We start from the raw sequence: 15,706 nt of genomic DNA on the forward strand, positions 1-15,706 counted from the left end.
TATTTCATCAAATTCACTTCTGAAGTCACCTGGACCTTCTTCAAACATTCATTTGTGGCTTGTTCACTTTTTTCCTCTGAAATTTGGTTTGGTAAATTTTCTGCTTTTCATTCTGTTGCTATGAGTATTTCAATATTTTGCAAATATCAATTCATTTCATTTAAAATGGTGGTTTTGTTAGCAGATAGCTGTGTGAAAGTTACTAATAACAGCCTTTGTTCTTCTTTGTTGTAAATTCTCATTTTTTTCATTTTTAATACTCGTAATTTCTTCTTCCACTTTTAAAAAGTCAAGTTAGTTAATGTTGTATCTATTTTCTTGGTTCCCCTCCTGAAAAAAAATCCAGCTCCTACTTTTATTTATTAATACAATGGTTTTAAAAACATTTTCTCAATTTCTTTAATTTTTAAGATTTTAATTTTGGTATCGAGATTTTTTAATATCTTAACTTTCAAATGTTTTTAGTTCTATCTCAATTCATTTATCTTTTTTCCTCTCTTTTGTCAATAAGTGCTTAGAGATGTAAATTTTCAAATCTCCCAAATTCTGGAATATTATCTTGTTTTTATCTTTAATGAAACTCCCTATCATTTTTAAAATTTGTCCTTTGGCCCAGTGATTCTTAAGAATTAAGTTATTTAGTCTACAATAGATTTTTAATGGACAGCTAGGTGGTGCAGTGGCTAGAGTCCTAGGCCCAAAGTCAGGAAGACACATCTTCCTGAGTTCAAATCTGGTCTCAGATACTAACTAGCTGTGAGACCTGGGCAAGTCATTCAACACTGCTTGCTTCAGTTTCCTTATCTGTAAAATGAGCTAGAGAAGGAAATGGCAAACCACTTCAATATCTTTGCAAAGAAACCCTAAATGGTGACATAACTGACCAAGATTTTTAATACTTTTCTTCACTGGCTCCTTATTTAACATCATTTTTATTGCATTTTGATCATTGATTTGATCATTTGATTCTTTAGAATGTGTATAAATTTCTGCTTTTCTGTATTTGGCTGTGATGCTTTTATGTGTTACAACACGATCAGTAATTGTAAAGGTGTCAGACACAGCTGAAAAATATGCACACTTGTATGTCCATTCAATAATCACCAGAGGTCTAGCGTATCTAATTTTTCTAAAATTTTATTCAGGTCATTAACTTATTTTTTTGTTTACTTTTTGTTAGATTTATCTAGAGCTGACAGGAGTAATTTGAGGCCTCCCATTTTATTGACTATTTCTCTTTGTAATGCATTTAGTTTTTCCTTTAAGCATTTGTAAGTTGTCATATACATTAATTAATTAAATAAATTAATTGTTTATGTTACCTTTCAGCAAAACATAGCTCCCCTCTTTATCTTTTAATTTTATTTTTGCTGTTGCCATGTCTAAAATCATAATCTCTATCCCTGATTTTTTGTGTTCAGCTGAAATGTAATAGATTTTGCACTAATCCTTTATTTTAACTCTGTGTCTTTATGTTTCAAGTGTCTTTTCTGTAAACAACATACTGTTGGATTTTGCTTTCAAATTAACTGTGGTAACCTCTTCCATTTTATGGGTGAATTCTTTACATTCATAGTAATAGTAGTCAATCGTTTCCTACTCACATATGCCTTTTCTTCTTTATATTCCTCCTTTCCTGTTTTCTTCAAGTTACCACTCTTTTTCCCCCTTTCAACTTTTTTCTTAACTATCTCCTCTCCAAGATTATGATTTTTTTGTGATTTATCCCTCCCTGGATCTATCTTCCCTCTTATATTCCCTTTTCCCCTCTTCCTTTTCCTACTTATATTGCTGCTGAGTTTAATGTATTTCTATGCCAAACTCTTTGTATGAACTTAGATTAAAGTGAAGTTGAAGTGACACTTGCTCCTCTTCCTTCTTCCATGTTTGCATATAGTTCTACTTGTACAACTTGATCATGTATCCCCCATCTTTTCTCCCATTTCCTCTTAATGTATTTTCTCTCCTTCCTCCCTTTTTTTCATATATATCTTCAAAACATTATAAAACTATAGGTCTTCTGTCTCAAATGACTACTTCAATGGCCCCTTGTAATATTAAGATTCTAAAAGAATACTTTAAACATCTATAAGCAGTTCTTCCTTATAAAGTTCATTCTGATTGTTCACTTGTACTTACCTTTAAATTTTTTTCCTTGACTTTCATAATTTTTATTTCAAAGTTCTTTTGTAGCTCCATTTTTTTAATAATGAATATTTCTAAATCCTCTATTCTATTGAAGATCTATATTTTTTGCTTGTAGGATGATACTTAATTTTCCTGGGTAAGTTATTCTTGGCAGCAGAGTTGGGTTTTGAGGGTTTGTTTTTTGCTTTTTGCATTTTGGAATATATTATTGCATGCTCTCCATTCCTTAAAAGTGATAACTGATAAATATTGTGCAATCCTGACTGTGGTCCTTCAGTATTTGAATACTGTTTTTTTCTAGCAGCTTGTGGATTTTTTTCTTTTGTCTGGAAGTTCTAAGTTTTGACAATGACATTCCTGGAAGTTTTCATTTTGAGATTTCTTTCAGGAGGTGATCAGTGGATTCTTTCTATTTTCAGATTTCCCTCTTATTCTAATATGTCTGGGCAATTTTGCTTAATGATTTCTCGAAATAAAATATTCAGGTTCTTTTTTACTTTTTTTTGGTCATGGAATTCAGGTAAGTCCATGATTCCTAAGTTATCTCTCTTTGAACAAAATGTTTTCCAAGTCAGTCATTTTTTATATATGTCTTACATTCTCTTTCACTTTCTCATTCTTTTGATGTTGTCTTCAGAACTCCTGTTGTCTCCTAGCATCATTAATTCCCATTTCATCCACTCTGATTTTGGGGAAGTTGGTTACTAAAGTTTTATATCACTTCTGTTAAGCTGCTGACCCTTTCCATAATTCTATCCTCCAAAGGTCTCATTTCTTTCATAAACTTTTAAAAACTCTTGTGGCATTTCTTTGAAGAATTCTAACTATTCTCATGTTTTGATTATAGGTGTTTCTTTTTTTTTCTTAATTTTTTTTAACCTTAGAAGTCTGTCAGCTTCTCCTCAGTCCCTCAGGATGTCAAATGTCAATTGAGGACTATAGTGTTTCATTTTCATCCCTAAAGGAATCTGGATAATATTTACTGTTTATCTTAAGGTGAGCTGTTTATTAATTAGATTAATTGTGAGACAAGAGTTGAGCTGTACTGTTTCTTCTACTTAGCCATCTTAGTCCAGAATAGTCCCCCTCTACACCACACAGAGACAGTTCTAAAGGGGAAAACAGCTCAGAAAAATTAATGTTTTCACAGAAAGTATTAAGGTATTCCAACTGTAATACTAGAACCTTGAGAATGGAAAAGGATCCCTAATTTAAAAGCTTTAGGGTATGCAAAGAAAAAAGGAATCTTAAAGAAAAAATGAATTATTTTTTTTCAAAGAGTTCAAAGGCTCTCTTTTCCTTGTTCATAATTATGATCACTTGGCTCAGAATGTTTCTTTTCTAAGATGTGAACAGAAGTTTAATGTTTTTAAATTCTGCTCACCATAAAAATGGTGTTATGCTTCAAAATTCGATTTTTCTGTGAAGTTCTGGTACCTTAGAAAACAATTCTCTGTGAGTTACTATGGCCAAACAATCCATCTAAAGCTGACCTTCATATGATGAACTTCTCCAAACTTAGCAAGACTAGTCTTTGGACAACAGATATACAGTTCCATCAGAGTCTGTATTCAAAACCTTCCAAGCTAATAGGACCAGTCAAATCTTAAACTCTACCGGAATACTTTTCCACAACCCATTGTCACCTCCATCCCACAATGAGGCATGAGGATAGGATATTATAAAACAGAATTAGGACAGTCTAAAGTCATTGATCTAACCTGAATGAGAAACCCTTATCAAGTCTTTCACTCTCAATTCCCAAAGTCCTTCAGTGAAGTCTTTTTATATCATTTTAAAGAAAGATCTGGGGGCAGCTAGATGGCGCAGTACGCTGGCCCTGGAGTAAGGAAGACCTGAGTTAAAATCCAGCCTCAGACACCAAAAGACAGATCTAACTCAGGGTTTCTTAACCTTCTTAGTGCCATGGACCCCTTTAGCCATATGGTAAAGCCTGGGTACCCCTTCTTGGAATAATGTTTTTAAATGCACAAAATATAACACCTAGGATTACAAAAGGGAACCAACTGTAGTGAAATATGGCAATCCAAATTTCTCTTTATTTCTCACCAGGCTGTGTTCTAGATCATGACACAGAAACCTTGCCATTCTAGAAGACCAGTTCAGCCCTGGAATTCACAGTCTCTGATTGGATGTCCTCTCCCAGAACCTCCATTTAAAGAGGGTATTCTGGGCAGTCTTCTTTTCATTTCTCACCAGATCCCATGCTCATTTCAGCTTCTTCTCAGCACTTAGTAGAGTAGAGTGCCTGGCACACAGTGCTCAATAAATGCTTGTTGCCTAACTGATCAAAGTATTAAACACACACACAGACACACACACACACACACACACACACACACACACACACACACACACACACACACACACACACGTGCATTCACAAATGCCAGGCCAGGATAAGTAGCCCTGCTGTAGACTGAGTGACAACAATTCAGTATTCACTATTTAGAGGTCCTGGTGAATGAAGCAGTTCTGAATCTACCTAACTGTTCTATTATTTAAACACAAAATTAACTTTCTACCTCACTGAGATAAAGCAGAGTCAAAGCAAACCAAGGTAACAAAAACATTTCATGGGATACTTGGTCACTTCATATTGCAGTGTCCATAATATGTATTAAAAAACAAAACAAAACATTGAAAATCATTGCAGCCTGTGCACCAACACCTTTTCTCTATCCAAGACAGTGAAGCCATCTCATTTGGACTCAACTCCAGAAGCAGAAAAGGCACTACAGAAATAAAGATGGAACGAGCAGATGGTGAGGCCCTCCAAGTGCTTCTTTTGCAATAAGGATGTTTATAAAGGAGGTGACACAAGTGGGACATCAATTCTCAAGATTTTTAAAAGGAGGGAAGGTATCGATGCTTGGGGAAAAATCATGGTCCTTACAACTACCAAGAAAAAGTAAATAAGAACACATCTGTAACTACTGACACAAAGCCAGAGCACTCAGAGACTTTGCAGAGGTTGTTCCCTAGTCCAGAAACATATTTCCTCCTCCAGTTCATCTCTGAGAATCTTTACCTTCTCTTTAAAGTTCCTCTCATGTACCTCCTCTTATGAGAGGCCTCTCCTAATATTCTTAGTTATTCGTGTTCTTCTTCCTTAAATTGTCTTGTCTTTATTTATCTAAGTAAATGTGGTGATTTGAATGTAATTTAATTGAGGTCAGAAACTGGGTTTGTGCTTTTCTTCCCCATCTTTTTATCTCCAGCATCCAGTACAGTCAAGTCAACAAACATTTACTGAGTGTCTACTATGTGTCAAGTACATAAGTGGGATAAGCTGGGGATACAAAAAAAAAAGCCCCAAAACAAATGAACAAAAAAAAAATTCCTGATTCCAGCCTAATGGGGAAAACAACCTGAAAATATTCATGAATAAACAAGATACAGACAGGACAAACTGGAAATAATCTCAGAGGAAAGGCATTAAATTAAGGAAGACTAAGGAAAGGTCCACTGCAAAAGTGGACTAGAGACTAGAAAGAAGTCAGCAGGCAAAAATGAGAAGGAAGAGAGTTCCAGGTAGGGTAGAACAGCCATGAAATCAAATGGCCAGAGAGTCCAGAAATGGAAGATTGTATTCAGGAACAGCAAGGAGGCCAGGGATCACTGGAAAGCAGAGGAGGGAGTAAAGTATACTTTGCATTTTAAAAAGTGGTTGTTGAATCACCATTCTATCTCTAAAATCTTTATAAGATTAATCCACACACCTGTTAAGGGAATGTTTGATAAGGGCTTGGGAAAAGAATAGACAGGCTGGCTTTTCCTGCTTTTACAGAAAGCATTTTTACATTCATACAATCAACCAAAAGGCAGAGAACATGAATCCTGTTGGGTGTGCTTACTATTAGCTTTATAAGAGCAACTGACTCCAACAAAGTGCTTCTAACACATAAATCAGTCATAGAATATTCTTTTAAAGATAAAACAAGAGACAATTTTGTTTGATGATTCTGGTTACTAATATCAAGCAAGTCACAAAAGAGAGAGAGATGCTTGCCACTGTCGTGGAATGTTTTAAAAACAGTCCAAACCTTGTGCAGATAATATCGTGGTGATTATATCAAGTGAAGGAATACTACAGAGGCTTCTAAAGGAGATTTCTGATCACTCAAAAGACTTCTGACTACCCACCTACAGAGAAGCAAGAGGATGTCGAAAGCCTACTGTTCAGGCTATGTAATACAGGTGGATGGACAACCTCCGGAGTTGAGCCATATCAGTACAGATAACTTGAACAGATTCTGCAGGTGGACAAGACCTAAGCCTTGAAATGAATAATCAGACAAGGAGAACAAGCTGCATTGTTTGGCTTTAGGAAACTGTTGAGTGCTCTTAACAACCCACTCCCTGGAAAAAAAGGGCACATCCTTTTAGCACCAATTTCTGTCACTGTTAGTCACAGAATACCACAGTATTCAAAATTGTGAATTACGAAAAGAACAGTGGAGAGATCAGAGCCTGAGGAGGCTACAGCAGCAGGACAGTGCTCAGGGAAAGTTTGAGGAGAAAAGAAGCTGGGCCATTTCCACAGCAGGATATAACTGACAGGTGGCCAACAGTATCTATACAACGTCATGAGAGCTAGACAAAGGCCTTCATGGCATAACTGGTGGACCCTCTTTGAGGATTTCTGAGAGGACAAAGATAACATTGCTCTGGACAACAGCAGTCATACGAGTAGCTATGATTTGTACAACTGGAAGAAGTATCCACATCAATGACATCATAGATCCATTGGACCAAACTGTCAAATATTGAAATAATTAAGCCAATAGAGAAAACATCCGTAGAGGACACCATGGGCTCTGAACTCATCTGCAAAGTTCTGTGATGTGCTCACAGCATCTTTCAGAGACTCACCTGCATCCTCAGGATTAGGCTGGTAAACAAAGCTGAAAGACAGAGCACAGCCCCGTTCTGTCGCTTGGTAAGGGAAAAAACTCTCAAATAGATCCACCCCCGCCTCAACACACTCCAGGACTTCATCTGGCTGGCCAACACCACAGATAAGCCTACAAAGTAAAACACAACAACAATAACTCAAGAACAATGCAAGAAACACAACCACTCAAGCAGAATGTCTTTTTTTCAGAAACAAGGCACTCACAATAACAACAATAATAATAGCTAATAATTATATAATGCTTTAAAGTTTGTAAAGCACTTATATCTCATTGCATCCATACAACAACCCTATGAAGTCAGTGCTATTTTTTTTATCCCCTTTTTTCAGACAAAGAAACTCAGGGTGAGAACTATATAATGACTTGCCCAGGGTCATACACAGCTAGTAAATGGCTGAGGCAGGATTTGAATGCAGGTCTTCTCGATTCTAAGAAGTCATAGTATCATAGTGCTCTGTGCCACCTAACTGTCCACCTACATTAGGTTTGATACCACTGAAAATACCTACAAAAGAGCTATTTCATCATAGTAAAAGAAGAGGAAAAAAATGCCAAAACGTACTTTTCTTCTCTTCCGCCTATTCAGAACAGTACAGATATGTATCTTGCTTTCTGACTAACTCACAACCCACATGCTGACTTCTTAGCCTACAATGTTTTGTGCACTAGTCCAGGAACAAAACTGTATCAACCGTATTTCAGGTGTATTCAACTGATGGGCTGAAAACTCGTCAATCTGCAAAATCCATTCCTACAGTTCTGCTTTGGGAACCAAGAATACAACTGGCTCCATTTCCCCTGCACCGTACCAGGTGATAAAACCTCTGTCTGCAAACTACAGCAACGGTGAGTCCTTGATGATGCATAAAGTGCCCTCACATGGTTAACAATTTGTCAGTAAAACAAATAGAAAGGATGAGAAAGATCTGTGCTGGTTGTAATTTTTAACAGTTTGTTATTGGGCTGCTTTTTTTAGTTTTTGTTTTTTAATGCTCTGCTCTGCTACTTTTTTAACATCTTGTCAGGGGAAAGATTACAAGACTCCCCAGTTTTTTACCCAAGGTCAGGAAAAGGTTGTTTAACATTCCATCAGAACACAAAGACACAACTTGTTTTTTTTCTCTGACTGCAATTTCTTTCAAGTGACATAATTAGATATTTGATGCAACAAATCCAAGGATCCAAACAGGACTCAAGACTTGCAGCACTTGCTGCCTTCCCCATGCTGAGAGGCAACATATAAATGGAAACAAAGAACAAAGCATTCCATCTCAAAATTGCACAAGTGTTTTAAAAACCAGAACATGACCACCCCAACTAAATTTTAACAAGAATTCCTGTGGACTGAACTTGTGTCAAATATAGGCTCGCCCATCACAAGAATTCATCAGGGCTTTGGAAGCCAGAAAAAACAGAAGCAAATGAAATATGTAGTCAAAGAGACTAGATCAATGAAAAGCACACAGGGGTGACAAGTGAAAAGTCATGATGCCAACAGCACCATTTGGCAGTTCAGGAATCATAACCCGGCAATCTTACAGATGATCTCTGTTCACCAGTCCCTAATAAGAGTCCCTGTCATCAAAACAAACAAAGAGACCAACTTCTCTAACCATGTCAGCACCTTCTGCTTTAATAAATAACAAGGTTCAATATTTGCTTAAGACAGTTAAGTGGTTCTTAACTGACTCTGTTCCCATAACTGAACCAGCTCTTTAAAGAGCCCCCATCAGGGGTCACCAACTTAACCTGACCTATACATAGCTTTGAATCTACACCAATGAGTATTTTGGCATGGCAGAAGGAAGAAGAGAAATATGAAAAGTGGGAAAAAGATAAAGAAATAAAGAGTCAAACAGACTTTCTTCCTTCTCACCCATTTTCCCACTTGGTGCTCTTTCTGGCCTCAAATTATCTCATTTGTATTTATCTGCATTGTCTAGTAGAATGTAAGCCAGAACAATGTCTGGTAAGCTAGAACAATGTCTAACAGAATGTAAGAACAATGCTTTGCACATAATAGCTGCTTTTAAAATGTTCAAGTTGAATTAAACTGGTTTTCATCAGGTTGCTGTGAAGTTCAAATGTGAAAGCAGTTCAAAATCACTATGATCACATATACACCAAAATATAATATTTGGCAATCTAGAACATATGTGTTTTGGGGGAAAGGCCTATTAAAAATCTACATTATGATTTTTAAAAAGTCTTTTAAAATGTATTATTTATTTTAAACATTCTTTTCTTTTTAAATTTTTATTTCCAAATTCCCTCCCTCCATCTCACTCTCTCACCCACCCACTAAGAAGGTAAACAATATATTAATTATTCATGTGAAATCATGTAAAATATATTTATATATGAGCCTATTCCAGCCCCCTCCCCAAAGAGAAAGAGAAATAGAGTGGGAAAATTGTACTTCAATTTGCACTCAGAATTTATCAGTTTTCTTTCTGGAGGGAGATAGGGCATTTTTTCATCAAGAGTCCTTTGCAATTGTCTTTGATCACTGTAGTGATTAGAGTAGCCAAGTCTTTCACAATTGATCTTCATTAAAATGTCACTATTACTGTGAACAATGATCCCTAGTTCTTCATTTCTCTTCAGTTCATAAAGGTCAGACTCTTTTCTCTTGTGTTATGTTCTGTTTTGATTTGATTTTTCTCATTGTTTCTCTCATTCATTTTAACTCTTCTATGCAACATGACTAATGTGAAAATGTGTTTAATAAGAATGTATGTGTAGAACCCATATAAGACTGCATGCTGTCTTGGGGACGGAGGAGGAGAAAATTTAAGACTTATGGAAGTGATTGTTGAAAACTGAAAACAAATAAATTAATTTTTTAAAAATAAATAAATAAAGGTCTTGCTACGTTTTTTCTGAAACCACTCTCTTTGTCAAGAAGTCAGAAAAAAAATCAGTTAAGATATTGTGGAGCCAACAGTACCCCCATCATAATCATATGCCACAACTTGTTTAGTCATTCCCCAACTGATGTACATCCTTTCAATTTCCAGTTCTTTGCCTCTACAAAAAGCTGCTATAAATATTTTTATACACATATGTCCTTTTCTTTTTCCTTTGATCTCTTTGGGATACAGACCGAGTAGCAGTATCACTGGATCAAAAAGTAGGTACAGTTTTATAGCCCTTTGGGCAAAGATCCAAACCAGATTGGCTGGACCAGTTCACTACTCTATCAACAGTTCACTAGTGTCCCTATTTTTCCCTCCCTCTCTCTAGCATTTGTCATTTTGATAGAAGGGAGGTGGTACCTCAGAGTTGTTTTAATTTTCATTTCTCTAATTAATAGTGATTTAGAGCATTTTTTCATATGACTATAGACAGCTTTGATTTCTTCTTCTGAAAACTACCAGAATATAATCCTTCAACCACTTATCAGTTGGGGAATGGCTCTAATTTTTATAAATCTGACCCAATTCTATGTTCAATATACACTTGAGAAATGAAGATTTTAATCAGAGAAAGTTGCTATAAAAAAATTTTAATACTACTTTTATCTATGGTACCTTTTAGCATAACGTAATTTCCCTGATTATCTTTTTTAATTATGTCTATTTTATGTTTTTGCTTTTCTGAGATCATATCCTGCCTTTTTTTAACTTCAGTTGAAGCATACTGGATTCTGCTCTAGCTCTACATTTTTGTTTTATTTTATTTTTTCACGAGGCAACCTATGTTAAGTGACTTGCCCAAGGTCACACAGCTAGTAAGTATCAAGTGTCAGAGTCCTCCTGACTCCTCTGCTCCACCTACCTGCCTCTAGCCCCACATTTTTAACTCTGTGTGTATCTTTCTGTTTCAAGTGTTTGTTTCACAAATAACATACTGTTGGATTCTGGTTTCTAACCCATTCGGTTATCTGCTTCCATTTTATGGGTGAATTCATCCCATTCATATTCACAGTTATGATTACTAACTGTATATTTCCCTCCATCTCATTTTTCTTCTTTCTTTTTCATCCTGGCTCTCCTCAAAAGTCTATTTTGCTTCTATTTACTGCTTCCTTTAATCTGTTCTTCCTTTTATTATTCCATCCCACCCCCACTCTTATTCTCTTCCCCTCCTATTTCCCTATTGGCTAAGTTAGATTTCTATACACAACTGAGTGTGTATGTGTGTGTCCATACACACACAAATATATGTACACATACATGTATGTGTGTATACATGCATGCATGCATGCATGTATTCTTTCCTCTTTGAACCAATTCTGAAGTGAGGTTCAAACATTGCCTGCCACCACCCCCATTTTCCCCTTCATTGTAAAAACTCTTCTTTGAGCACCTCTTTATGTGAGAAAATTTTCCACATTCTACCTCTCTTTTCCCCTTTCCTTCAGTGCATCTCTCTTTCTTCTCCCTTCATTTTTTTTTAGAGATCATTCCAACTTAATCAACTCACATCCATGCCCTCTGTCTATGTAAACCCTTTTTAACTACCCTAATAATGATAAAGTTCTTGGGACTTACACTTATCATCTTTCAATACAGAAAAATAAACAATCTAACTTTATTAAGTCCCTTATTGATTAATCTTTTGTGTTTGCCTTTTTATGCTTTTCTGGAATCTTCTGTATGAATGTCAGATTTTCTATTCAGCCTGATCTTTTCATCAGGAATGTTTTAAAGGCCTCTATTTCATTAAATATTCACTTTTCCCCCTGGAGGATTATACTCAGTTTGCTGGGTAGGTTATTCTTGGTTGTAATCCTAACTTCTTTGCCTTCCAGAATATCATATTTTAAGCTCTCAGCTCCTTTAATGTGGAAGCCACCTGACCATGGCTCTACAATATCTAAATTGGTTTTTTTCTAACTGCTTGAAGTATTTTCTTTTTGACCTAGGAGCTCTGGAATGCTGCTATAATATTCCTGGGGGCAGGTAGGTGGTGCAGTGAATAGAACATCAGTGCAGGAGTCAGAAGGACCTGAGTTCAAATCTCACCTCAGACACTTGACACTCACTAGCTGTGTATCCTTGGGCAAGTCACTTGACCCCAATTGCCTCATCCTGGGTCATCTCCAGTCATCCTGTTGAATATCTGGTCACTGGATTCAGATGGCTCTGGAGGAGAAGTGAGGCTGGTGACCTGCACAGCCCTCTCTCATGCAAGACAAAGTCAAGTGCAAGTCATGTCATTATTTCTCTGATAGCATGGTCTTCTTCGGCAACAAAGGACGAACACACACATAATATTCCTGGGAGTTTTCATTTAGGAATCTCTTCAGAGGATAATTAGTGAATTATTTCAATTTCTATTTTATCCTCTAGATCTAAGATATTGGGGCAGTTTTCTTTAATAATTTATTGAAATACAAAATCTAAGCTCTTTTTTTGATTACAGTTTTGATTATTTCATTCCATACATTCTTAAATTCTCTCTCCTAGATTTGTTTTTCAGGTCAGTTGCTCTTCCTGTGAGATAGTTGAAATTTTCTTCTATTTATTTCTCATTCTTTTGACTTAGTTTATTGTTTCTTGATGTCACATGGAGTCATTAGCTTCCATTTACCCAATTCTAATTTTTAAAGAATTATTTTCTTCAGTGAGATTTCATACCTCTTTTTCCATTTGGCCAGTTCTGCTTATTAAGGAATTCTTTTCTTCAGTGAATTTTCGTTCCTCTTTTACCATTGGGCCAATTCTATTTTTTAAGGTGTTATTTTCTTCAGTATGTCTTTGTGCCTCTTTTACTAAGCTGTTAATTCTCTTTTTGTAATTTTCTTATATCACTCTCAGTTCTTTTCCCAGTTTTTCCTCTACCATTCTTATGTCTTTGACTCTTCCAAGAATTCTTGTTGGGCTTGGGTTCAATTAGCATTTTTCTTTGAGGCTTTGTTTGTAGATGTTTTCACGTTATTGTTTTCTTCTGAGCTTATGTCTTGGTCTTTTCTGCAACTGTAGTACCTTTTTAAGGTTAAGGATTTTTTGCTTGTTATTTGTTCATTTTTCCAGCCTATTTCTTGACTTTGAACTTCATATTAAAGTTGGGTTCTGTTCACCTGGGGATGGAGAGGCACTGTTCCAAGTTTCAGGTTTTTTCAAGCTGCTGTTTTCAGAGCTAATTCTGGAAGTTTGCAAGTTTTTAGTGCTTTCAAGGTGATGTGCTTCTGGGACAGGTATGGTCACTGCTCTCCTCTTTACCAGAAAGGGACTCTGGTCCCCTACAGCTGCGAGCACTAGTGCTCTTTCTTTAGAACTGAGACTGAGGCCCCTGCTCCCTTGTGACCAACCATCAGCATTTCTCTCTGGGCTGGAACTGCAACCCATAACTGTGCATAAGCCAATCAGTCCCAGCTGCACACAGCGAGTCCCATGTAATCTCTTTCTAATCAGTTATCTGACCCCTTTACCCTCTCTGGGCTGAGAGTTCCCCAAGTCATTGCTAAGGTCACTGCTAGTCCTCTCTCTGCATATGCTCCAGGCAAGTACTCACCTGGTGTGTTACAAAGCTCTCTATTGATCTCCTAAATTTTCTTAGTCTGGGAAAAAAAATCTCTGATCTTTCTGTTGGTTCTGCCACTACAAAGCTTGAAGTGTTATTTTAAAGTTATTTAGAGGGAAATGCTAAGAGAATTTATTTCAGTTGGTGTCTCTAACCCACCATCTTGGCTTCCTATACGCTATGATCTTAGATGATCATAATTCACATTATGAGTGTTGGAGACCTTTGAAACCAGGAGTCATCACATAAATGTCTGTAATCTGCACAAGACTTCATCAAAATCACCAGCCTTGATTCCAGCTTTTCTCTCCAATAGCCAAGTTAGCCAAAAAGGGAAGAAAACATAACACCCAAGTAATAAGCCTTTTGGTTGAGGACTTTGAATAAGCAAGAGTTTTAAATGATACACAATATACAAATATCCATCTGCTCCACCCCATTCCCAACTTGACCCTTAATTTAACACTAGCCTTGGTTTGTCCTCTGGGAGCTCAGCTGTGACAGATGACATTAGCTGCAATCTCATCTCCTTTGTCATGGCATCTCTGTGAAAGCCATCCAGGAGAAAGCCACCCACAGGTCTTTTTGCTGTCTCCTTTGCTGATCTCAGCCTTTCCTCTAGGATATCACCACCTTCAATAACTCCAATCATCACACAACTCCGAAGAACCTGGGTAGAGAAAGGAGGGTTGAAGCAATATAAGGTCAAGGAGAAAAAGAAAGAATGAACAACAGATAATAACACATGCCCTCTATTTCTTCTGAAATATCAATATTCAACCTTAGATCCTGGAAGGAAGAGAGAGGCATTTCAGCATTTATTCTACCCTGGTTAAAAATCATTAAAAATCACCATTAAGATTTAGGAATTGGTTAACAGGTGCAATGCCCTATCTATAGAGGTGCACAACATTTACACCTGCATGCCCACTGGATGTGCCTGGTACTGTGGTACATGGGACATTCCCTATAGACAGGGATAAGGGATAGGCCAAGGACCAGCCCTAGGGTGATGTATGGAAGGAAAAACATGGATAGTTGGGGAGTAGAGTCAGGGATACAGAATAAAAGTCCTGAAGCTATGTTCATCCTGACATCCACATCTTTGGTCTTACTCATCTCCCCATTTGAAAGGCCCTCCTTCCTTCCCTTTATAACTGTCTGAATTGACCACTCAGTAGAAGCAGTTCTGAAGTTCTTTGAGAGTTATCTTTGGAGCCATAGAATGATAGCATGCTAAAGGGCTAGAAGGGACCTTAGAGATTATGTTGTCCATTCCCCTCATGTTCAAGGGGAAGAAAATGAGATTCAGAAAAGCTGGAGATTGGAGGGTTGATTAGTATACTCTGTTTTTTTCATTACACTGTGTCATCACCCAATAATTGTTTCATGACTATTAAGTTTTATCTGTCCAATTAGACTATAAGGCTCACTGAAATCAGGGGCATCTCATACTTTGCAATGTCCTGCATCATACTTAGCATGGTTCTCAGAAAGTTTAAATATTCAGAGTTAGAAAAAAACCTTGGGCATCCTCTAGACCAGGGTTCTTAATCTGTTTTCTATCCTGGACCCTTTGGCAGTCTGCTGAAGCCTACAGACCTCTTCTCAGAATAATATTTTTAAATGCCTAAAATAAAATACAAAGTTAATACAAAGGAAACCAAAGGTTAGTAAAATAAATGCAATTTTTTTCCCCATACAAGTTTAGGAACCCTTGAACTCAATCCATAGAATATGGACCAGGTTGAGAATTCATAATCTAGATCTCATTTTACAGATGAAGAAATTGAGGCCTAAAAGAGTTAAGTAGACTTGCCCAAGGTCACACAGCTAGTAAGGGGCAGAGTTAGAATTTCGATGCAATACCTCTGACTTCCAAATTCAGTTGCTTTCCCACTAAAATCCAAGGAGGTCCTACAAGTGCTTGTTAATTTATTACCTGATTATGCAGATTGGATGCAGACCTACCTGCAAGAATGACTGCTGACAGTTTGCTGCAGAGGCAGCAAATGGTTACAAAGCAGGCAGGCTCCTGGGGTGCCTTTTTTTTTTTTCCATAAAAGACATCATGAGGTGAGACCTAACCTCTTCCATGGGGGAGTAGGTGAGCAACCCCAGGGGTTCTGAGCCTGGCTTCAGCCTTA

At 36.9% G+C, this 15,706-nt stretch overlaps 1 protein-coding gene across 6 annotated transcripts in view; it reads right to left on the minus strand.

The window, feature by feature from the left end:
• Positions 1–15,706, minus strand: part of QTRT2 (queuine tRNA-ribosyltransferase accessory subunit 2) — a 129,655-nt gene that overhangs the window by 10,708 nt on the left and 103,241 nt on the right. For all 6 annotated transcript variants that reach the window (XM_072613953.1, XM_072613952.1, XM_072613957.1 and 3 more), the window contains exons 6-7: positions 14,030–14,229; positions 7,045–7,196 (exon numbers count right to left, since the gene is read on the minus strand). In XM_072613953.1, coding sequence (XP_072470054.1) covers positions 7,045–7,196; positions 14,030–14,229 — 352 coding nt within the window. The remainder of the gene's footprint in view (positions 1–7,044; positions 7,197–14,029; positions 14,230–15,706) is intronic.

This window comes from Notamacropus eugenii, chromosome 5 (genome assembly GCF_028372415.1).
Source record: "Notamacropus eugenii isolate mMacEug1 chromosome 5, mMacEug1.pri_v2, whole genome shotgun sequence".
Classification (NCBI taxonomy): Eukaryota; Metazoa; Chordata; class Mammalia; order Diprotodontia; family Macropodidae; genus Notamacropus; species Notamacropus eugenii.